The 23,823-nt window shown below is 35.3% G+C and overlaps 1 protein-coding gene and 1 non-coding gene across 3 annotated transcripts in view; both read right to left on the bottom strand.

Annotated features, from left to right (window-relative positions):
* Positions 1 to 7,416: 7,416 nt before the first annotated feature.
* Positions 7,417 to 7,518, bottom strand: LOC122479269. The gene has a single exon (XR_006296317.1). It is a non-coding gene; the product is annotated as a U6 spliceosomal RNA (small nuclear RNA).
* A 1,036-nt stretch (positions 7,519 to 8,554) lies between these two features.
* DDX60 (DExD/H-box helicase 60) overlaps positions 8,555 to 23,823 on the bottom strand; it is a 113,531-nt gene continuing 98,262 nt past the window's right edge. For both annotated transcript variants that reach the window (XM_043565932.1, XM_043565940.1), the window contains exons 36-38: positions 20,395 to 20,546; positions 12,493 to 12,555; positions 8,555 to 9,289 (exon numbers count right to left, since the gene is read on the bottom strand). In XM_043565932.1, coding sequence (XP_043421867.1) covers positions 9,190 to 9,289; positions 12,493 to 12,555; positions 20,395 to 20,546 — 315 coding nt within the window. In that variant the 3' untranslated portion in view covers positions 8,555 to 9,189. The remainder of the gene's footprint in view (positions 9,290 to 12,492; positions 12,556 to 20,394; positions 20,547 to 23,823) is intronic.

Here is a 23,823-nt window from a genome sequence, read left to right as displayed (position 1 = left end):
ATTCCTACCAGAAATGTTGCTGAAACAACTGTTTCAATATACTCCAAATTAAATCAATAACTTTAGTTCCTCAAATATTTGTCTGATATATCTGACATAGTTTAATGGCATCCTAATCCATTTGGCCAACCAGATGAGAAGCCTACCTCCTCTCCTACAAGATTCATACTGAATTCATTATCGGGTCTTGTCAATTGTATCTCCTAAATATCGTTCATATCCATCTCTTCTTTCTACACTTAGCATCCCTGCCTTTGTTAAGGATTTTGTTTTATCACTTCTGACTTGACTATTTTCAGGGGCTCCCAACTAGTCTGTGTCTCCAGTATTACTTTTTACTCCAGTCACTACATAATTGAAAGTTTCATTCCAAAAGAGAAATCTAGACTTTTTACCCACTTGCTTTACTGCTTCTGATGGATCTCCACTAAGTAGTTGATAAAGTTCAACTGCCTATGTGGTATCTTCCTCAATAATTCTAAATACATATAACTGCCACCTCCATGTTCACAAAGACTATTGTATTATATATATTTATCTCACAAGGATGCTTTAAGAATTAAATGATATATTTCCTGTAAGACATTTAGCACAGTACCTAGCATATTATAAGTTCCCAATAAAAATTGTTATTATTATTGTCAGTTGGAAGTATAGTATGGCAGTTAAGAGAGTGCCTTTTCAAGAGAGACTGCTTGAGTTCAAATTCCTCAAAAAAAAAAAAAAGAGCTTTATACTTAGTAGCTGAATGATGTTGGGCAACTTATCTAATTTCTCTGGGTCTAATTTCTACATCTATACAATGCAAATAACAATGACATCTATCTCAGAGGCTTATTTTAGTAATTAAAGGAAATAATTTCTATAAAGTACTTAGCACACACCAAGGATAAACTTGTAACTAGTTTTTACTGTACTCCTCCTTTAGTGTAAATATCTACTTATCTCAATCTTCCCACTTGACCAGTGCTTCCTGCTGTGCATGGCATATAGTGAGCATTCAACCAGGATGTACTGAGTTGAAGTATGAATATATGAGAGAATGAATGCAGGAAGGAAGAAAGGAAGGAAGTATTTAGGAGCTTAATTGGACAGTTACATATACGTTTGTCCATTAGACAAGAACTTGGAATGTAAATTTTTAAATGTATTCAAATAGGGGCATCTGGGTGGCTCAGTTGGTTGAGCATCCAACTCTTAATTTCAGCTCAGGTCAGGATACCAGGGTTGTGGGATAGAGCCCTGCATCAGGTTCCGCACTGGAGTCTGCTTAAGATTCTCTTTCTCCCTCTACCCTCCTCCCCCTACACGTGCTCTCTCTCTGTCTCTCTAAAATAAAATAAAATAAAATAAAATAAAATAAAATAAAATAAAATAAAGTAAAATAAAATAAAATAAAATAAAATAAAATAAAATAAAATAAAAGCATTCTAATAGTCCAATAGCATAGACCCGGGCAAGTATGGTAGATAGAAAAATAAAATAAATTTGAGAGACCCTGTGAAGGCTACATCAATAATATGTTAGTATTGTTTGTATAAAGAGGTGGAAAATTCACTGCAACATATCATAACAAAGTGAAAGATATAAAAGATCTACAGAAAATCTCATGTTGTAATTTCCTTCTATTGTTATATCACACATGATTTGAAAAAAAAATGGAGCAGCTCCGGCCTTTCAGTACTATGCTGTAGAAACACTAGTGGCAGTTTACTTATAAAACTCATATTTTCTAGTGAAGGAAGAATTGTTACACGGTACAGAGCTAAGAATGCACCACATGCATGCACACACACACACACATTCTCTCTCTCTGTAATGTACTAAGGCAATACATCCTCATATTTTCTTTTTCTCTTATGCTTTATATTCGTCAATTCACTTCATAACAAACCTGAAAAGTTATGTAGAGATTTCTTTCATGGAAAAATATCAGAAGCCATGGAGGCTAAGGAGAAAAGAAGCCAGAGCTGATGACTGTAACAACTTATGGTTGAGAAGCTAGGAGAAAAACAATAAAAATCTGAAATATTTAATATATGAACCCAGCAAAAAAAGCCAACACTAGCTAAATATATCATTTGTTAAACTGAGTTTTATTTTTTCTTCAGTGTTCATTGACTGCATATCCAAACCGCATAAAATCAGCTAAGGTCAGGGCATGATCATACATTCTTTTATAGGGGACTAAATATGTATGTAGAATTTTGTGAAGAAGGCAAGTCATTACAATGAAAGTCTGCCTTCTTTGGTTTCTAGGACACTGTTCATCTGCACTAGCTACAATAAAGGCTTGTTATCAACTCCAGCATCACAAGGGTATGTGGTACAAGCATTATCGATCTATTTGTTAAGTAGGAAGTTAGATTTGGTTTCATATTGGTACATGCACATAAGCAATAAGAACTCATTTGGCTTTACAACCTAATAAGGACTTTGACCCTTTGCAATATTATGAAGATGATAGAGTTAGGGCCTTCATTCAACAGAAAGATATAACAAAGATCAAGATGGATATTGAGAAAAGCAAAAACTGGCTTTCAGAAAATTCTCAGGCTACGGAAGCCTTGCCCACCTGCCATGAGACTTCCTGAACCACACACAAATCACTGTTGAAATCATAACGTTAAGTTATGAAGAGGTGAACATTTCCCTTAACCCAGTTACTGATTCAAGTAAAAATTACAGACCCAAACATTTCCCAAGATGTCCGTATCTTCCTTTCTTTTAATAAAAATCCAAGACAGGGTAGCCCCATTCCTCCCAGGTCTTCCTTTTTGCAACAAAAACACCTAGACATAACACAAAAAACAAGAATAGGAAACTTGAGACTTGAGAAATGACATGACAATGAGTTCCCTGAGTTTTCTTGTTGTCTCTTTTCTATTCAAAGGAGATGAGGAGGGGTTAATCACCACTGCACTTCACCCTCTCCAGGTGTCATTGGGCTTCTAACTGCCCTCTGACCTAGTGTCAATAAGAATAAATAAGGCAGTGTGTGAGATGGAGCTGATCAGAACCCTGCCTTCACCCCCTTCCCTGGTGTGTGTGTATCAGGGAGCCGGGGGTGCTGAATCTCTACCCTCAACCCACATTAGTAAGAAGGAATTAATTGGGGCAAGAGAGAACTAATCACCTCTGTCTACAAACATTTCCCGTGACAGCTGAGCTTCCATCCTCACCCTAAAACAACAGAACAGTGTGAATCAGCCCTGTTTCTCTTCTCCCTGGTATCAACATGGCCCAGCGGGAAGCTCAGTATACACCCCCATTCAAAGGTAAGGAACAAGACCATGAAGGCACAGTTCCACTTTTACCAGGAAGACGTCACAACGACTGCTGCCAGGGAAGCTGAACTTCAACAATGTTGCTACCTGCATGGAGGCAATGTCAGCTTGTGCTCCTTTAGCTAGAGTGATGCCAACAGGTCTAAAAGAAAGCTGAACCCCCACCCACCTCATCATGCTCTACACTTCAACTCATCGTCTAAAAAAGATTAAACAGGATCTAGAGTCTCATAGCAAATTATATAAAATGTCCAAATGTCCAAAGGATACAATAAAAAATCATTGATCATATCAATAATTAGGGAAATCAAAACTTGAATGAGAAAAAAACACTGATGCCAATACCAAAGTAAAGCTGATGTTGAAATTAAGTGACAAGGATTTTAAAGCATCTGTCATTAAAATTTTCCAACAAGCAAATGCACATCCTCTTGAAACAAATAAAAAATGGAAAATCCCAACAGAGACATAGAAGTTACAAAAAATGAAATGGGAATTATAGAATGGAAAAATTCAATAAAAGAAACTTTTAAAAATTGCTGGATGAGTTTAATGGTAGAGCAGAGATGACATATGATGGAATCAGTGAACTTTACAACAGATAAATAGAATTTATGAATCTGAAAAACAAAAAGAAAGTAGTCTGAAAAAAAAATGAACAGAGTTTTAGGGACCTGTGAAGCAATGCAAAAAAGTTAACATTCATATAATTGGAGTCTCAAAGGAGAGGAAACCTGGGTAGGGCTGAGAATATACTCAAAGAAATAATGGCTGAAAACTTCCCAAATTTAGAGAAAGGGTATACCTACAGAGTGAAAAACGTAAGTGGACCCTAAATTTTAAAAAACATGCAAAGAAAACACCATAATTAAATTCCTAAAAACTAAAGACAAAGAAAAAAAATCTTGAAAGCAAACAGAAAGAAACAACACATAACCAATAGCAGAATACCAATTCAAATTACACTGGGTTTCTCATCTGAAACCATGAAGGCCAGAAGTGGCACACTTTTCAAGAACTGACAATTTTAAAAAACTGCCAATCATAAATTCTACATCTAGTGAAGATATTTTTTAGAAATGAGGAGAAAATAAAAACTGTCCACTGAAGCAAAATTAAGATAATTTTCACTAGCAAATCTATCCTTCAAGAATGGGTAAAGGAAGAGGCACCTGGGTGGCTCAGTTGGTTAAGTGTCTGACTTTGGCTCAGGTCATGATCTCACAGTTCATGAGTTCAAATCCCACATCAGGCTCTGTGCTCTCCACACAGAGCTTGAAGCCTGCTTTGAGTTCTGTGTCTCCCTCTCTCTCTGCCCCTCTGCATGCTCATGCATGTTCTCTCTCAAAAATAAACATTAAAAAAATTAGAAAAAGAAAAGAATGGTAAAGAAAGTCTTTTTTAAACAGAAAGGAAAGGATTATAAAAGAAAGCCTGCACCTTCAAAAAAGAAAAAAATAAAATCAGAATGGGTAAAAATAGAGTTAAATATAATAATTCTTCTCATGAGATTCTTACATCATATTTAATGATTAAAACAGAAATTTTAACATTCTGATGTGGTGCTCGATGTATGTAGACAAACATCTAAGATAGCTATATTCAAAAAGGAGGAAGACTAAAAGGGATCTAGGTAAAAGTAGCATAGTAAAATTTGATACCAGTAGACTGTGATAAGTCATCCACGTATATTGCAACCGCTAAGAAAATTGTGCAAAGTGATATACTCAAAACCACTATAAGTAAATCAATATGGAATCCAAAGATTTTTAGGTAATTCACAGGAAGGAAAAAAAAAAAAAGAGAGAAACAGAACAAGAAACAGAGGAAATATAAATATTAATAGCAGCTTTACTTCTAATAGCCAAAAGCTGGAAACAACCCAAATGTCCTTCAGTGGGTTAAATGGTTAAACAAACTGGTACAACCAACCATACTATGGAATACTATTCAGCAATGAAAAGGAACACACTATCGACACATGTAACAACCTGGATTAATCTCAAGGTAATTATGCTGAGTGAAAAAAGCCAATCTCAAAAGGTTACGTTGTAAGATTCCACTTCTACAGGTCTTGAAATGACAAAAATTATGGAATTAGAGAACAGTTGGAGGTTGGTGGAGGTTACAGTTGGGGGCAGGAGTGTGGAATTAGATGGGACTCAGGGAGAAGCAGGAGGGAGTTGAGAGGGGAGTGGTTTTGATTATAAAAGAGCAGGAAGATTCCTTTTGGTAACGGAAGTGTTCTGTATCTCGCTGTAATGCTGGTCACACAAAACTACACATGCAATAAAACTGCTTAGAACTAAATACACAGGAATGAGTGCATGTAAAATTGATGTAATCTGAATAATGGGTTATATTTATATCAGTTTCCTAATTTTGATATTGTACTATAATTATGCAAAATGTTACCATTTAGGAAACTAGGTAAAGGCTGCATAGGATCTCTCTGTATTATTTCTTTTTTTATTGAGATATAATTGACACAATATATTAGTATACCTAAATGTTTTGGTATTTGTATATTTTGTGTGTATTTGTATATTTGTGAAATGATCACAATAAATCTAGTTAACATCCATCACCATACATAATTACAAATTTCTTTCTTGTGATGAGAACTTTTAAGATTTACTCTCTTGGCAACTTTCAAATATACAATATAGCATTATTAACTATAATCGCCATGCTTTACATTATATCCTATGATTTATTTTTTTTAATGTTTATTTATTTTTGGAGAGACAGAGCGTGAGCAGGGGAGGAGCAGAGAGAGGGAGGCAGACACAGAGTCTGAAGCAAGCTCCAGGCTCCAAGCTGTCAGCACAGAGCCTGACACAAGGATCAAACTCACAAACTGCAAGATCATGACCTGAGCTGAAGTCAGATGCCTAACCAACTGAGCCACCCAGGCACCCCTATCCTATAACTTACTTATTCTACAAGTGAAAGTTTGTAACTTTTTACCCCCTTTACCCATTTTACCCACCCCACCTCCCACTTCTGGTAACAACCAATCTCTTCACTGCTATGAGTTCAATTTTTGTTTTATTTTATAGATTCAACGTATAAGTGAGATCATATGGTCTTTGTCTTTCTCCGACTTATTTGACTTAGCATAATGACTGACCTGAAGTTCCATCCGTGTTGTGGCCAATGACAAAATCTCATTCATTTTTATAGCTGAATAATATTCATATATATATCTCACATTTTTACTTATCCATCAATGGACACTTAGATTCCATCCATGTCTTGGTTATTGTAAATAATGCTTCAGTGAACATCAGAGTGCATATATCTTCTTCAATTAGCATTTTCATTTCCTTCAGATAAATGTTCAGAAATGAGATTCCTGGGTCATATGGTAGTTCTATTTTTTATTTTGTGAGGGACTCCCATAGTATTTTCCACAGTGGCTGCACCATTCCCAAAATAGTGCACAGGGGTTCCTTATTCTCCACATCTGCCAACACTTGAATAACCATTTTCCCAGACATGAGGTGATACCTCTTGTAGTTTTGATTTGCATTTCCCTGCTGATAAGTGATGTTTAGCATCTTCTCATGTGTCTGTTGACCATCTGTATGTGTTCTTTGGATAAATGTCTATTCAGGTCATCTGCCCATTTTAATTGGATTATTTGGAGGGTTTTGGGTGTTGAGTTGCATGAATTCCTTATACATTTTGGATATTAACCCCTTATATGATTTATCCTTTGCAAATATTTTTTCTTCATTGGCATGTTGCCTTTTCTTGTTGATGGTCTACATTGCTGTGCAGAAGCTTTTTAACTTTATATAGTCCCACCTGTTTATTTTGCTTTTGTTGCCTTTGCTCTTGGTGTCAAATCCAAAATATCATTGTCAATATCAATGTTGTCAAGGAACTCGCCTAGTTTTCTTCAAGGATTTTTATGGGTTCATCTTATTGTTATGTCTTTACTCCATTTTGAATTAATTTTTGTGTATGGTGTCAGATATTGGTCCAGTTTCATTCTTTGGCATGTGGCTGTCCATTTTTCCCAGCAACATTTATTGTAGAGATATTCCCTTCACCATTGTCTATTCTTGGCTCCTTTGTCATAAATGAATTAACCATATATGCACAGGTATATACATATATTTTTAATATGGAATAGTTCACAAATTTGCATGTTATCCAGGAGCATGTGCTAATCTTCTCTGTATCCTTCCTGTTTCAGTGTATGTGCTGCTGAAGTGAGCATGGTATATTATTTCCAGCATTTGCATCTTTTTCTCAACATAAAAATTTTTACAAGTGGCTCTTCCAGAAGACCCTTTATAGACCTAATGCCAATATGTTTTCCTCTCATGGGAAAAAAATGGGAATAAATTATGGTGGTAATAATGATTCTCCAGTAAATCTTACCAGGGTGTCTATACATATTTCTCAGAAAGAAAAATTTCACATTATCACAAGAAATGGAACATAAAATGTTTTCAGAGTTCCTATATAAATTCTCTTTTCAAAAGTTGCTCCACGTTACTTTTTAGAGTTATTGCTAAAAGTCAAAAAGGAAGCAAAGGAAGCTGACCATTAGACCTACCTTAAAGAGGTTAGGTATAACTTCCTCTTTTACTAGAATGCCAGTTTATAGGAAATAATCTTAGTCTATCCCTAAAACGTAGGGAGCCAGTTTGGTTCAGTCATGGAAAAAAAATCTTCATGTATTCATCAGACTTATGAAACCACAAGTGAGAGGTGGAAACCAACGTGACAATTTATTAATATTGTGTATCAGTGTTTCTAGGAGAGATCAGTAGTGGTCTACTGACCATTGAGTGGTCAATAGAAACGGCTTTGGTTCCTATGTATGTTGGTGTCCAGAAATTGTTACATTGCAAGTTTTAAATAATGTGAATGGGTCTAAACCAAGGAAACTAGAGACCCCTAACATGGCACATGCAATAATGGGACATGTCCAGGTAACAGAGTATTCTTTTATCTCCAGACAAAATGAAGCACAGGTGTTTTTCTAAACCAATGTAATATATGTATAAATAATTTCATACAAAAGATCATCTTCAGTAAGACATCTGGATAGAAGGAGAGAACAGACTTTTTGCTCTGAGGATAAAATACTCAAGTTTAGGGTCTAAAATAGTTTCTAAAACTGTGATCTGAGGCTTAAGGCTAGGGAGTGAAAGTGATTATATGTGAACTATTTATTATATACAAAATGTATATGTGTGTGCAAATAGTTTGAAAGATGCATAGACTTAACACAAAGAGACCAATGGTAAGTTGACTACACCCATTTTATTTCTTTGTGGTTTTTCAGTCATTTATATACAATTAAAATCAAGCCAAATCACAAGCTAAGTTTGTTTTAAAACATCACAGGATTCATGCCAGAACTCTCATTTATATTTTTTAAAAAAGTAGTTCAAGTTTACTACAAGCCACCATTTTAAAGACCATATATATAAGTCATGTAATCACATTTAAATTAATTAAAGAAAATATATTTCAACTTCAGCGTACTGTAGTAGCTTATTCTAGCCTTAATAGACTTTTATAAACTATGACATTGAGGCAAAAAATATTGAGAACGTAATATTTGTTTAGGCCTCACAGAGTAAAAATTGTTCTTCAGTCACAAACAAAATCTACACATTTTCTCAATCAATCCACAAACTAGCTGAAACATAGGCATTATTATTCAACTATATAAAGAAGCCAAGAGTCAAAGACATTAAATAACTTTTCCAAGGGTACTCATGAAAGACATGCCGAGTTTGATTGTAATTCTGACTCCAAATTGTTACTTCCACTTCATTATATATGTATTTATGACCAAAAATATGAGGATCACAAAATATGACTTGAAAAATGCTCACAGAAATATTTTAAGTGATCTGGATAGTCTTTGTTTTTAAACTTGGTTAAGTTTTTCAAAAAAGGTTTCACTCAATTGTTCAAATGCTAAGACCACATTGTCATCTTCATTTTCACATAGTTCACGCAAGGAAACACTGTAAATGGAAATACACAGCATTTTAGTGAGAGTCAGTACTATAAGAAAGACTTTCTCCATGTGGGAAGAATTAAGAAAATCCCATTACATGATGAAATGTTAGAAAAATATGAAGAATGATGATAAAAAACATGTTTAACTTAAAAAAAAACTTGAATGGAAAAAATAACAAAATAAAGATAACAAAACAGTTCCCGTACAGTTCCTCTTCACGTCAATTACCAAGAGGATTTTAAAGGCCAACAAATTTCATGTAAACCTATCCCTCTTCCCTTCAAAAGCAACAACACAAATTCCCCTCCTTTCTCCATACACCTCTTTAGAGGCTATCTTGTGATTTTTTTTTTTTTGGCTACCGTGTCCAATATATACTGAAACCCACAAGTAACTACCGCTAAGAAGGGCAAAATATTACTTCCTTTACCTAGATATGTAAGAAAATTAAAAAGAAAAAAATAATGGTCTTCCAGAGATATTTATGTTCTAATCCTCAGAAATCTAGGACCATGTTAGTTTTCATGGCAATGGTGAATTAAGGTTGCAGATGGAATTGAAGTTGCTGATCAGGTGACTTTGAGATAGAAAAATTATTCTGGATTTTCTGGGTTAGCCCATTATAGTCTCAAAGGTTCTTGTAAGCGGGAGAGGGAGGCAAGAGAGAGCTCATCTCAATGTAAGACTTTCCCCACCATTGCTGGCTTTGAAGAGGGAAGGGGACCATGATAAAAATAATGCCAGCAGCCTCTGGAGCCCGGAAAAGACAATAGAGCAGATTGTCCTAAAACCTCCAGAAAGAAATGAGCTTTGCCAACATCTTGATTTTAACCCAGTTAGACCCATTTTGGATTTCAGGCTTCCAGAACTGTAAGATAATAAATTTGTGCTGGTTTAAACCACTAAATTTGTGGTAATTCGTTATAGCAGCAATAAGAAATGAATATGCAGGTGAAAAGAAAGGAGAGAGGAAATCCACAAATGAACCGTGCAGCTGCAGTGATAAAGTACTGAACACAATCAGGATCTTTTTATCAACCTATTGTAATTCCTATTACCTTGGTTTCACTAGAGTTCCAGAATTTTTCCTAGTGTCTTCATTGACCTACTACAAATGATACAATCTGTATCTGTAACACTGAATTTCCTCCTAGTTACAGACCTATAATTATGACACCGACCATTTCCTCTTGAATGATTTCCCACAGATATTATGTGACATATATAAATTCTAACTCACTATTTTTGGTTCTTAGTCCTCCTCCAACCTCATCCTCACTTTTATGTTTCTTATGTATCATTAACTAAAATAGAAACCTTGTTATCTTCACCAACTACATGGCCTTTATTGACAGTTTCTTTGAATACTATCTCATAAATACTTCTCTAATCATCATTAGTTCTATTTCCTTAATTCAGACCCACACCCACTCTCACCTGCATGGCTGTTATAGCCTTTGAGTTTCTGCCACATATATAAGCCATACACATCTCTGTCACACATATAAACCATAGACCCATATCATACTCATGTCTATGCACTGTCTACACATTATTCAAAATATTAAGCCCAAACTCCATAATATGAGAATTAAGACCCTTCTCAAGGTATCCAAATTGTCTTTAAAGCTCCTTTAAGCAACTCAGCATCTTCCCCCATCCCTATCACAACTCCCATATTCCCCATGCCACTATAGTGAGATCGAAGCCAATACCTGACATATCAGGCCCTTTCTCATTTCTGTACTTTGAAAACACTATTTCCTCCACCCCCTTAATACACCTTAAGACTTAGTGAAAAAAATTACTTCATTTGAAAATCTTTCTCTGAATCCAAGGTCAAGTTAGTTGCCCCCTTATCTGTCACCCTAGCACTTATTACCTTTTTAATATCTACAAGTAAGTTTCCTCACACTACACTGTAAGATTATGTTTAAAGAAGGGATAGATTTAATGATTATCTGTATCTTAAATGCTTAAACATATTCCTCAAATCAGTAATGTTTCAATAATTTTTAAAGAAAAAAATGAATGATATTTCTAGGATCAGATTTTGAGCCAGCTCCAAAGTCTCTGGAGTTTCTTGAGATGCTCTTGAATAACTATGAGCTACTCAAGAAATACACTACATAGAGATACCCAAGAAACTAGAGCAGTTCCCTCTGCTCTAGCATCCTCATAGTTTCATTCTCTGTATAAAACATCCAAACAGGTCTAACTAATCTTGTATCAAAAAAAAAAAAATGACCTCATTAGCAACAACTTCATGAAGATGAAGAGATTCATGGCAAATTACATGTATTCATATATGTGAAGAAATATAATTTTTAAAGCAAGTGATAGAAAAGGGAAAACCCATAAAGTATTAAGGTACATGCAGAACAGAGGCTTTAGGAAGATGTATATTTAACCAGGAAATACATGATGGGCTTAAGGATGGATCTTCTAATAGAGCCTTAGGATGGGGGTATCCATATAAAGTTTGGAATTGTTTGGGTCCCCACAGAGCTCTGTTAAAGATGAAAACAGGAAGCCAATATGAGAGATTAGTGTCAGATGAAGCCTGGGCAAAACACTGTATAAAGCAAGAGAATCCAGAATATGTAAATTGATATATAACCAGGGACCAATGGAGCCCTAAGGGGCCCTGTGAAGTATCATGTATCTGACAAACACTGGTTATGAAAACAGAATACTAGCATCTAGGAATTCCTGAGGTTTTGGAATATCGTCCTATTATGCAGTGCCTGAGGCTAGGGTTCTGGTCTGAATTAAACCTTATGTCAAATGGGCTTTGGAATTAATTCTATCATAGAACCAGTGCAACAGGGTGTTGAAGAGAAGCTCTGCAAATTGTTTGGGGAATTGAAAGGCATGACATCTAAGAAGCTCAGTGTCACTTCTAAGTATAAGGTCAACAGGGGTGCCTGGGTGGCTCAGTCAGTTAAGGATCTGACTCTTGATTTCAGCTCAGATGGCGATCTCATGGTTCATGAGTCTGAGCCCTGCATGGGCTCTGCACTGACAATGCAAAGCCTGCTTGGGATTCTCTCTCTCCTTCTCTCTCTGCTCCTCCCCTACTCATGCTCAAGCACTCTCTCTCTCAAATTAAATAAACTTAAAAAAAGTATGAGGTCAACAAACTCAATTTAATTACCATTAAAATTTTGGAAAATATGAAATCAATACTTAAAGTATATAACATACCTGATAGATCGAATGGTGAGTGCAAAATCTTTCAACAACTCATAAGCAGTTCCTTCATTCATCCTAAACAAAATATCATTTTGAAAATTAATAGTATAAAAACATTAAAGAACTTATTTGATACTGAAATTTTGGCTTTGTCAATAAGAGATTACTTTCATCTGTCAAGACATGTTTATTAGAATGCCACAATCCTAAAGGATAATTCAATCAACAGGAGTGATAATTATGAATTCAAATATCACAAGTACAATACGCATAGGAGACTGACCATTTCAGGAGAAAACCAAAGTAGGAAAGTTAAGCTCAGAAGAGTGAATGGGGGCTGCAGAATCAAAAGGGAAGAATCAGACTATTTACTAATGTCACAACTACTTTTATTCATGACAATGAGTCATATTTTTAAAAATATTTAAATATTTAAAAATATTTTTAAAAATGATCAGAAATACATCCGAGGGGGAAGAAGGCAGCAGGGTAGGAAGACCCGAAGCCTGCTTCATCCCATGAATACACCTAGATAACTATCAAAACATCCTAAATACACCAGAATAAACCTGAAGACTGACAAAACAAATTCCACAACTAAAGGTAGACAAGAGGCCACATCAAAAAAGGTAAGAAGCACAGAGACATGGTTTGGGAGAGAAACATACTGGGGCTGCTGCAATGGGGAGGGAGCCACAGGCATGGAGAAGGGCAAGAGACAGACTAGCACATAGGGGATTGTACAAGGAGATGATTCCCCATACCAACTGGCTTGGAAAAAGAGATGGTCCAAATTTCATGAGTTCTTACAACCAGCAGGGCCTAAATAAAGCCTGAAGTTTTAAAGGTCAGTAGGTGTGGCTCAGATAGAGCCCAAAAGCATCGAGGCTGCTCTTGGAGAGAAGACAGGGCAAACAGCCCACAGATGCACAGCATGAAAAGAACTACCTGAAGAGTGGCTGCGGCACACAGTGGGGAGGTTATTTGCTCTTCTCAGAGTATGTTTCAGAGAGGCAGTGTTCACAAGAGACCCCTCTGGGAACAAAGAAACTGGCCAGCATAATTTCCTCCCCCATCCCTCAGCATACCCACAGGGCCACCTGCAGGAACCAGCACCATGCTAACAGCTGACAATTGCTACCTAACTTGCTCACACCAAGCCTCATCCCCACACACACTCTGTTGGAACCACCCTTCCCAGTCATTCTTGCCTCAGTCCCAGTGCTGCAGGTACCCTCCCAAAGAAAACCAGCCCAAACCTGTGCCTATACCATGTCTACCAACATAGGAGCTCTTCTACATAAGGCCATTACCGTAAAAAACAGGGGAAGTAGCTGAGTTTCCTAACATAGAGCAGGCACAGAGACTTAGACAAAATGAGAAGAGAGAGGAATTTGTCCCAAATTAAAGAACAGGACAAGGCCATGGCCTTGAAACAGATATAAGTAACATGTCTGATAGAGAATTTAAAGAAATGATCCTAAAGATACCCATTGGACTTAAGAATGGAAGACGTGAGTGAGAACCTTAACACAGAGATAAGTTATAATATATCAGAGATAAAGGGCTCAATAAACAAAAACACAAACATGCATGATGGAATGAACAGCAGGATGGAAGAAGCAGAGGAACAAATTAATGACCTAGAAAACACAGTATTAGAAAGTAATCAAGCTGAACAAAAGAAAAAAAAAAGAATTATGCAAAACAAGAACAGACTTGGGGAACTCAGTGACTCTATCAAACATAAAAACATTCATATTATAGAAGTCCCAGGAGAAAGAAAAGGAGACAAATGATTTATTTAAAGAAATAATAGCTGAAAACCTCCCTAATCAGGGGAATGAAATAGATATCCAGATCCAAGAGGCACAAAGAACTCCCAACAAAATCAACAAAAGCAGATAAACACCAAGACACAACTAAAATGGCAAAATATAGTGATAAGGAAAACAATTTAAAAGCAGCAAAACAAAATAAGACAGTTACATACAAGGGAAATCCCATTAGGCTATCAGGGTCTTTTTCAGCAGAAACTTTCCAAGCAAGAAGGGAGTGGCATGATATATTCAAAATGCTGAATAGGAAAAATCTGTAGTCAAGGATACTCTATCCAGCAAGTCTATCATTCAAAATAGAAGAAGAAATAAAGAGTTTCCTAGACAAAAACTAAAGCAGTTCATGACCATTAAACCAGCCCTCCAAGAAATATTAAAGAGGATGCTAAGGAAAAATGAAACACCAAAATTGACAGTATGAAGGTAGTAAACACAAAATCAGTATAAATGAATCTTTTTTGTAAAATACCAGCCAAAGAACTCACAAAATTAAAGTACGAAAATAAGACACCATGTACCTAAAACATGGGGAGGAGAGGAGTAAAGAATGGGTTCAAATTAACTGACCGTCTACTTAAGATAGATGGCTATATTCAGAAGATATAACCTAATTGTAACCAAAAATCAAAACCACTAATTAATATGCAAATAATAAAGAGAAAGAAAGCCAAATATATCACTAAAGAAATCCATCAAATCATGAAAAAGAAAATGACAAGAAAGAACCAGAGAAAATTTTCAGAAAGAACCACAAAACAAGTAATACAGTATCAATAAATATATATCTATCAATAATTACACTGAATGTAAATGGACTAAATACTTGAATCAATGACACAGGGTGACAGAATGGATTTTTCTTAGAAAAAGAATCATCTATACACTGCTTATAAGAGCATTTTTAGTCCTGAAGATACCTGCAGATTGAAAGTGAGAAGATGGACATTTATCATACAAATGAATATCAAAAGAAAGCCAGAGTAGCAATACTTATAATGAATAAACTCAACTTTAAAACAAAGACTGAGCCTGTTTCCGATTCTGTGTCTCCCTCTCTCTCTGCCCCTCCCCCGTTCATGCTCTGTCTCTCTCTGTCCCAAAAATAAATAAACGCTGAAAAAAAAATTAAAAAAAAAAAAGGGGGCGCCTGGGTGGCGCAGTCGGTTAAGCGTCCGACTTCAGCCAGGTCACGATCTCGCGGTCCGTGAGTTCAAGCCCCGCGTCAGGCTCTGGGCTGATGGCTCAGAGCCTGGAGCCTGTTTCCGATTCTGTGTCTCCCTCTCTCTCTGCCCCTCCCCCGTTCATGCTCTGTCTCTCTCTGTCCCAAAAATAAATAAACATTGAAAAAAAAATTAAAACAAAGACTGTAATAAGAAGTAAAGCACCCAAATACATAAAACAGTTAATAATGAACATAAAGGAATTAATTGATAACAACACAAGAAGAGTAGGGGGCATTAACACCCCCACTTACATCAATGGACAGATCAACTAAACAGAAAATTGGCAAGGAAATAATGGCTTTGAATTACGCACTGGATCAGCTGAACTTAACAGATATATCTAGAACATTCTATCCTAAAACATCAGAATACACATTCCTTTCAAGTACACATGGAACATTCTGGAGAATAGATCATGTATTAGGCCATAAAACAAGCCTCAACTAATTCAAAAAAGATTAAATCGTACCATACATCTTTTCTGACCTCAATGTTATGAAACTAGAAATAAACCACAAGAAAAAATTTGCAATGACCGCAAAGAGATGGAGGTTAAGTAACATACTACTACACACTGAATGTGTCAAATAGGAAATCAAAGAAGAAATAAAAAATACATGGAAACAAATGAAAATGAAAATACAAAGGTCTAAAACCTTTGGGATGCAGCTAAAGCAGTCCTAGGAGGGAAGTTTATAGAAAAACAGGCTTACTCAAGAAGAAAGAAAAATCTCAAATAAAAAAACAAAAAAACAAAAAACTAATCTTACACTCAAAGGAGTTAAAAAAAAAAAAGAACAATAAGCAAAACCTAAAGCCAGCAGAAGGAAGGATATAATAAAGATTAGAGCATAAATAGATGATATAGAAACTAAAAAAAAAAAAAATAGGTCAATGAAATCAGAAGCTGGGTCTTTGAAAAAGACTTATCAAAAAAAGGAGAAAGGACACAACTGATAAAAATCACAAATGAGCGGGGAGAAATAAAAACCAACACTAACAAAAATACAAATAATTATAACAGTATATTATGAAAAACTATATGCCAGCAAATTAGACAACCTAGAGGAAATGAATAAATTCCTAGAAACATGAAACCTACCAAAACCAAAACAGGAAGAAACAGAAAATATGAGCAGACTGACTACCAGTAACAAAATTAAATCAGTGATCAAAAAACTCCCAACAAACCAAAGTCCAATACCAGATGTCTTCACAGGCAAATTGTACCAAAAATTTGAAGAAGAGTGAAAACCTATTCATCTCAAACTATTCCAAAAAAATGCAAGAGTAAGGAAAACTCCTAAATTCACTCTATGAGGCCAGCATTACTGTCATACCAAAAACAAGTAGAGACGCCACAAAAAAAAGGCCAATATCTCTAATGAATATGGATCAAAAAAACCTTCAACAAACTACCAGCAAACTAAATCCAATAATACATTTAAAATAAATTTCATATTAAAAATAAATAAAATAAAATTTTAAGATTAAAAAATAAATAAATAAATGTAAAAAAATATATAAAAAAAGCAATACATTAAAGAATTTTTCACCATGAAAAAAAATAAAAAATAAAAAACCATTAACCACAATCAAGTGTGATTTATTCCTGAGTTGCAAGTGTGGTTCAATATTTATAAATCAACCATATGACATATCACATCAATAAGAGAAAGAATAAGAACCATATGATCATTTCAATAGACACACAAAAAAAAGCATTTGACAAAGTACAACATCCATTCATAATAAAAACCCTGAACAAAGTAGGTTTAGAGGGAACATACCTCAACATAATAAAGTCTATTTAGGAAAAACCAACAGCTAACATCCTCAAAAGGGAAAAACTGAGAGCTTGTCCTCTATGGTCAGGAACAAGACAGAATGTCCACTTTCACTGCTTTTATTCAATATAGTCCTGGAAGTCCTATCCACAGCAGACAACGAAAATAAACAAAAGGCATACAAATTGGTATGGAAGGAGTAAAACTTTCACTATTTGTATATTGTATGACACTATATATAGAAAACCAGAAAGATTCCACTAAAAATCAGCTAGAGCTGATAAATGAATTCAGTAAAGTCACAAGATACAAAAATCACCATACAGAAATCTGTTGCATTTCTATACACAGGGAGGAAGCAGAAGAAAGAGAAATTAATAAATCAACCCCATTTAGAATTGCACCAGAAAACAATAAGATACCTAGAAATAAACATAACCAAAGAGGTAAAAGACCTATATTCTGAAAACTATAAAATGTTAATGAAAGAAATTGAAGACGACACAAAGAAGTGGAAAGACATTCCATACTTGTGGACTGGAAAAACACATATAGTTAAAATGTCTTTACTACCCAAAGTAAGCTAAACATTTAAAGAAATCCCTATGAAAATACCACCAGCATTTTAACGGAGTTAGAACAGACAATCCTGAAATTAGTATGGAACCATGAGAGACCCTGAATAGCCAAAGCAAACTTGAAAAAGAAAAGCAAAACTAGAGGCATCATAATTCCAGACTTCAGGTTATATTACAAAGCTGTGGTAATCAACACAGTATGGTACTGGTACAAAAGTAGATCAATAGAACAGAATAGAAATCCCATCAATAAATCCACAATTGTATGATCAATTAGTCTTCAACAAAGCAGGAAAGAATATCCAATGGAAAAACAATGGTCTCCTCAACAAATGGATAACAAACGATGTTGGGAAAACTAGACAGCAATATGCAGAAGAACGAAACTGGAAAACTTTATTACACCATATACAAAAGTAAATTCAAGATGGATTAAAGACCTAAATATGAGACCTGAAACCATAAAAATCCTAGAAGAGAACACAAGCAATAACTTCTTTGACATTGGCCATAGCAACTTTTTTCTAGATAGGTCCCCTGAGGCAAGGGAAACAAAAACAAACATAAATCATTAGGACTACATCAAAAATAAGTAGCTTCAGGGTGTCTGGATGGCTCAGTCAGTAGAGTGTGAGACTTTTGGTCTCAGGGTCATGAGATCAAGCCCCACACTGGACATGAAGCCTACTTCAAAAAAAAAAGTAGTTTTTGCACAGTGAAGGAATCAACAAAACTAAAAGGCAACCTATAAAATGGGAGAAGATATTTGCAGATGACATATCCCATAATGGATTGTATCCAAAATATATAAAGAACTTATAAAAATCAACACACACACACACACACACACACAAATCCAATTAAAAATGGCAGAAGACATAACGGACATTTCTCCAAGGAGGACATACAGATGGCCAAAAGACAAACGAGGAGATGCTCATCATCCCTTGCCATCAGGGAAATGCAAATCAAAACTACAATGGGATATAACCTCACACCTGTCAGAATGGCTACAATCAAAAGCACAAAAAAACAAGTGTTGTCAAGGATGTGAAAAAAGGGGAAGCTTCTTACACTGTTGGTGGGAATATGAACTGATGCAGCCACTGTGGAAAACTGTATGGAAGCTCCTCAAAACGTTAAAAGTAGAACTACGCTGCAATGCAGCAATTGCTTTACTGGGTATTTATCCAAAGCATACAAAAACACTAATTCAAAGGGATACATGCACTCCTATGTTTATAGCAGTATTATTTACAATAGCCAAGATATGGAAACAGCCCAGGTGTCCATCAATTGATGCATGGATAAAGAAGTGGTTTATATATATATATAATGGAACATTATTCAGCCATAAAAAAGAATTAAAAATGCCATTTGTGATGACATGGGTGGAGCTCAAGAGTAGAATACTAAGTGAAATAAGTCATCCAGAGAAAGACAAATACCACATGATTTTACTCATCTGAGTAATTTAATAACAAAACAAATAAGCATAGGGAAAAAGAGAGAGGCAAATCAAGAAGCAGACTCTTAACTATAGAGAACAAGCAGATGTTATCAGAGGGGGTGGGGGTGCAGGGATGGGTGAAATAAGTGATGGGATTAAGGAGTGCACCTGTTATGATAAGCACCAAGTGATCAAAATAAAAACTTTAAAAATACAATAAAATACATCTGCATGAGTGATCTATGAAATATAAAAAAGTTGATCAACATTTCTCAAGTGTCTGGAGTTTTAGATACTTTAATTCAATAAATACTGTTCAGAATTTTATATAAAATGCCTATTGAATTACTGACTGGTATGACAGAATGCTCCTCCCACATCCACCTGCTCAATGTCTGGGCCAATTTTTCTTCTCCCAGGTAAATCCAAGATGGTTTACCCCTCCTTACTGTTTTTGAAAATGTATTCCCTGCCAAAGAGCTAACACAACTGTCATATGCTCAGTCCTCAGATGTGTGAGTTACATACCTTTTTATATACTTCTCTAAGATAATGGTGAGCCTGGCACTGTTTCTTATTATTTTTCAGTTTTTAAATATCTCATGATGAATAAAATAGGATGGTAATAAATAAAAACACATCTGTGAGTATGCACAAATATTTATATCTGTAGTGTACATCCTTAGGTCAAGTGAGTCAGCCTAAGTCCCAAAAGTATGTTGGTAAACCACAAAAATAACACAGAGTTTGTTATTCCCTCTTGCCATTAATCTACAGGGAAAAAATTCCAGTATATTTAGCATGATTAACCTATACTTAAAATTGTAAAAGGTTTCGCCTAAAATTCATTAGGTCCATCCATTAGATAGCAACGCAAAGATGGATACATAAATAGAACCAAAGGTAGAGGTAGAAATGAAAGAGAAAGATGTAGACACAGACATGAATGCAGACATGGAGACAGAAATAAAGGTAGAAGTAGAAATGATTAAAGAGCAAGAGAGAGTGGGGGGATAGGTGAGGATAGACAAAACATACCTGTTGTCCTGAACTAGTCCTGTCAAGGAACCATGTTTATAGAAATCAAGTGCATAAGCATTAAGTGGCATTCTTCTTCCTTGGTTATCAAATATCTTTGACCACAGCACAGGAGCCTGAGTGTGATTGATACCAATTGTGCGCAGAATGACCTAAAGAAATACAACTTTTACTGTTATTTATGTATAAAGGAAGGTAATGCTTTCTTATATTGTGCTTTGTAGTTCTTTTCCTTAATCAACATTTTTGAAGCATACTCTTCATGGTGAAGGAAGAGGGTGTCTTTCATACACACTGGTTTGTTGCTGTCCTAAGTACACCTAGATAATAGTACCTATGAACACTGTTAACCTCACAGCATACTCTTGGCAATTTCAACCTTCCAACCAGTAGAATAATAACAAGACTCAATAGGAAATAAAAGCTAATTAAAATTTTTTTCATTATCCTAATTTGTACAGGAGATACCTTGTAAAGAGAGTATCAGAGAACTGGTGCCTTGTTTAAGAGAAGAGTTCAATTGAACAACTCTAACAATTGTTAGAACACAATTACCAGAATTAAAAGGAAAGGGAGAAAGATGTAGGGGGATAAGAGAAGAAAGAGGAGAAGGAAAAGGAGGAGAAGGAGGAGAAAGAGAAGGAAAAGAAGGAGGAGGGGGAGGAGAAGGAGGAGGAGGAGGAGGAGGAGGAAGAGGAGGAGGAAGAGGATGAAGAAAGAAAGAAAGAAAGAAAGAAAGAAAGAAAGAAAGAAAAGATGACAATGAGGAGAAGGAGCAGGAGGGGAGGAAGGAGATGAAGAAGAAGGAAAAATAAAGAAGAAGGAGGAGGAGGAAAGGGAGGAGGAGGAAGAAGAAAGGAGAAGGAGAAGAAACAGAAGAAAGGGAATGAAGAGAAGGAAGAGGAGGAGGTGGAGGGAAAGGAGGAGGAGAAGGAAGAAAAAGAAGAAGAAGAAGAAGAAGAAGAAGAAGAGAAGTAAGAGAAAGAGGAAGAGGATGAGGAAGGGGAGGAGAAGGAGGAAGGGGAGGAAGAGGAGGGTGAGGAGGAGGGTGAGGAGGAGGAGGAAGAAGAGGAGACAAAGGAGGAGGAAGTAAACAAGCCAACAGCTTTTGATGTCTGCTCATTTTTTGAAAACTGTATGGGGTCAACAGGAAATCTAATATATTAATCAGTAAAACTACTTTCTAAAATAATATGGTAGTAGCTTGGGAAGCTCTTTTATTATTAAGAGTTTTGGAATATTCTTGGGGCACCTGGGTGGCTCAGTCGGTTAAGCATCAGATTCTTGATTTTAGCCCAGGTCATGATCTCATGGTTCATGAGTTTGAGCCCGCCATCAGGCTCTGTGGTGATGGTTCAGAGCCTGTTTGGGATTCTCTCTTACCCTCTCTCTCAGTCTTCCCCCAACTTGTTCTCTATCTCTCTCCCAAAATAAATACATAATTTTAAAAAAAGAGTTCTTTGATATTCTTATTCCATTATGATCCAGAAGACAGTTTTGACTGCAAAAATCCAGAAGATTTACATTCAAGGGAAAATGCTGCACATGTATACCAGAAATTTGCAGCAGCCCTGTTTGTAACAGTAAAGACTAGAAAAAAACACAAACAGTTTTTAATAGGAAAATAGATCAATGGGTTTTTTATATTCACACTCTGAAATATTATGAAGTAATAAAAATAAAATTGAGTTTCACATGACAACATGAATGAAACTTAGGGGCAACAGCGTTGAGTGCAAAAAAGAAAACGAAACAGCAAAAAACAACATTCTGGAAACTATGGAAACCTTTCATAAAATCAAAAGCAGCAAATATAAAAAGTGACTTTACAATATTATATTTTTAAAAGGAGCATTAAAAACACAAAATTTTGGATAACTGCCACTGGGGGAAAGGGGAGAAGCAAGGGAATAAAATAGAAGAGGAGCACATAGATCCTGAGTCCATGGGTGTTCATTTTAGTTTTATGCTTTATACCTTATCTCTATGCTATTTAAAAACATTGAACATAAATATTTAGTATTAAACTAAAATCTAACAAACAATAAAAGCTAAATATGCTTTGAGAGGTTATAACTTACACTAGGAAAGTAAATTTGCATAAAGTGAGTTGGGGAAGGCGAAGAGCATGTTGCCATCATGGAATACTCTGAAAATATCCATCAGTTCAAGATGCTACAAAATAGAAGAAATAAAACTGGCCTCCTCTCTCTAGTACACCACCAGGAACAACAATGAGTCTGAATTAGTTCATGTTCTGTACCTTAAAGATCTCTTCTAATTGACGGTGACTGTGTGGCAATAAGACACAGACATTGTACCCTATTATAACTGTATTCATGCCCTCCAAAACCCCAAGGAAAATTTTGCATATGGCAAGGAAACAGAAGTTAATGGTACATACTGACCGTAAGTTAAATTAATCATAAAATAGAGAAAAGGGAAAATTATGTCTTGTTAAAATGTCTGGTTTTCAATGTTATTAGCTATAAACTTCTTACGGAAGTAATTAATTGTTTATGATTCTAGAAATAAAATACAGGGAAAAAAAGCTTCATAAAATCTTGTAAGCTAAAGTTCAATCCTCTATTATTTCCATGCCAGAGTTTCACATTCCTCCACAATCTGTAAGACACCACTCACATGAGGGTAAAGCCCTATAGCACTAGCCTCAAAGAGCTTCACATAATATCAAGAGCAGTAGTTTCTAATTCATTTTTGAACTATATACCTTTTCGGTAAAAAAAAAAAAAATCCTTTCCCATCTCTTCTTTCATTAATGTTTTTCTCTCATCTTATAAAACAGAAAGTCTCCTCAAACTTACTATGGTACATTTCCTTGGGGTTTGAAAACGTACAGACTACCAACAAAGAGCAATACGGCTTTCTTATCAAGAAAATGGATGACTTTACAGACTAAGTTAAAAATACTTTTTTTCTTTTAAATTAGGTTGTTTCCAACTATTTGAATTCAACAAAATTAAAGTGGATCTAATTAAGCTATTCATTAAGAGCACATACAAAACATATTTGTGATGATAGATTGCTAGGTGATTTGGCACAAACTCGGAAGGAATTAGAAGAATTGTATACCACTGTTATAACAAAAGTTGCTCCGTTCTGAGCTACTTATCTATTTGAATAAGGTTTCTCAGAATTCAAATTAAGATTTAATTCTGGAACTCTGTCTCATTCTAAAAATAAGTAAATATTCATCCTCAGTTGTATGGACTAATTTTAAAAGAAATAGCTTCGTCCATCCCATTCGTATATACATTTCTAATACAATATTAATTTATTCTTAGCAATGCTTCTCAAAATTTGTATTATATTTAAGTTTCTGTAATAAACAGGAAATAACCATTAAACTGTAACTGCAAACTATTTAAGCTAAGAAATGTGTCAGGTAGAGTGACTTCATGTTTAAAA

Source organism: Prionailurus bengalensis, chromosome B1, assembly GCF_016509475.1.
Source record: "Prionailurus bengalensis isolate Pbe53 chromosome B1, Fcat_Pben_1.1_paternal_pri, whole genome shotgun sequence".
Lineage (NCBI taxonomy): Eukaryota > Metazoa > Chordata > Mammalia > Carnivora > Felidae > Prionailurus > Prionailurus bengalensis.
Note: the sequence above shows the minus strand (reverse complement) of the source record. Positions and strands in the feature narration are given on the sequence as shown.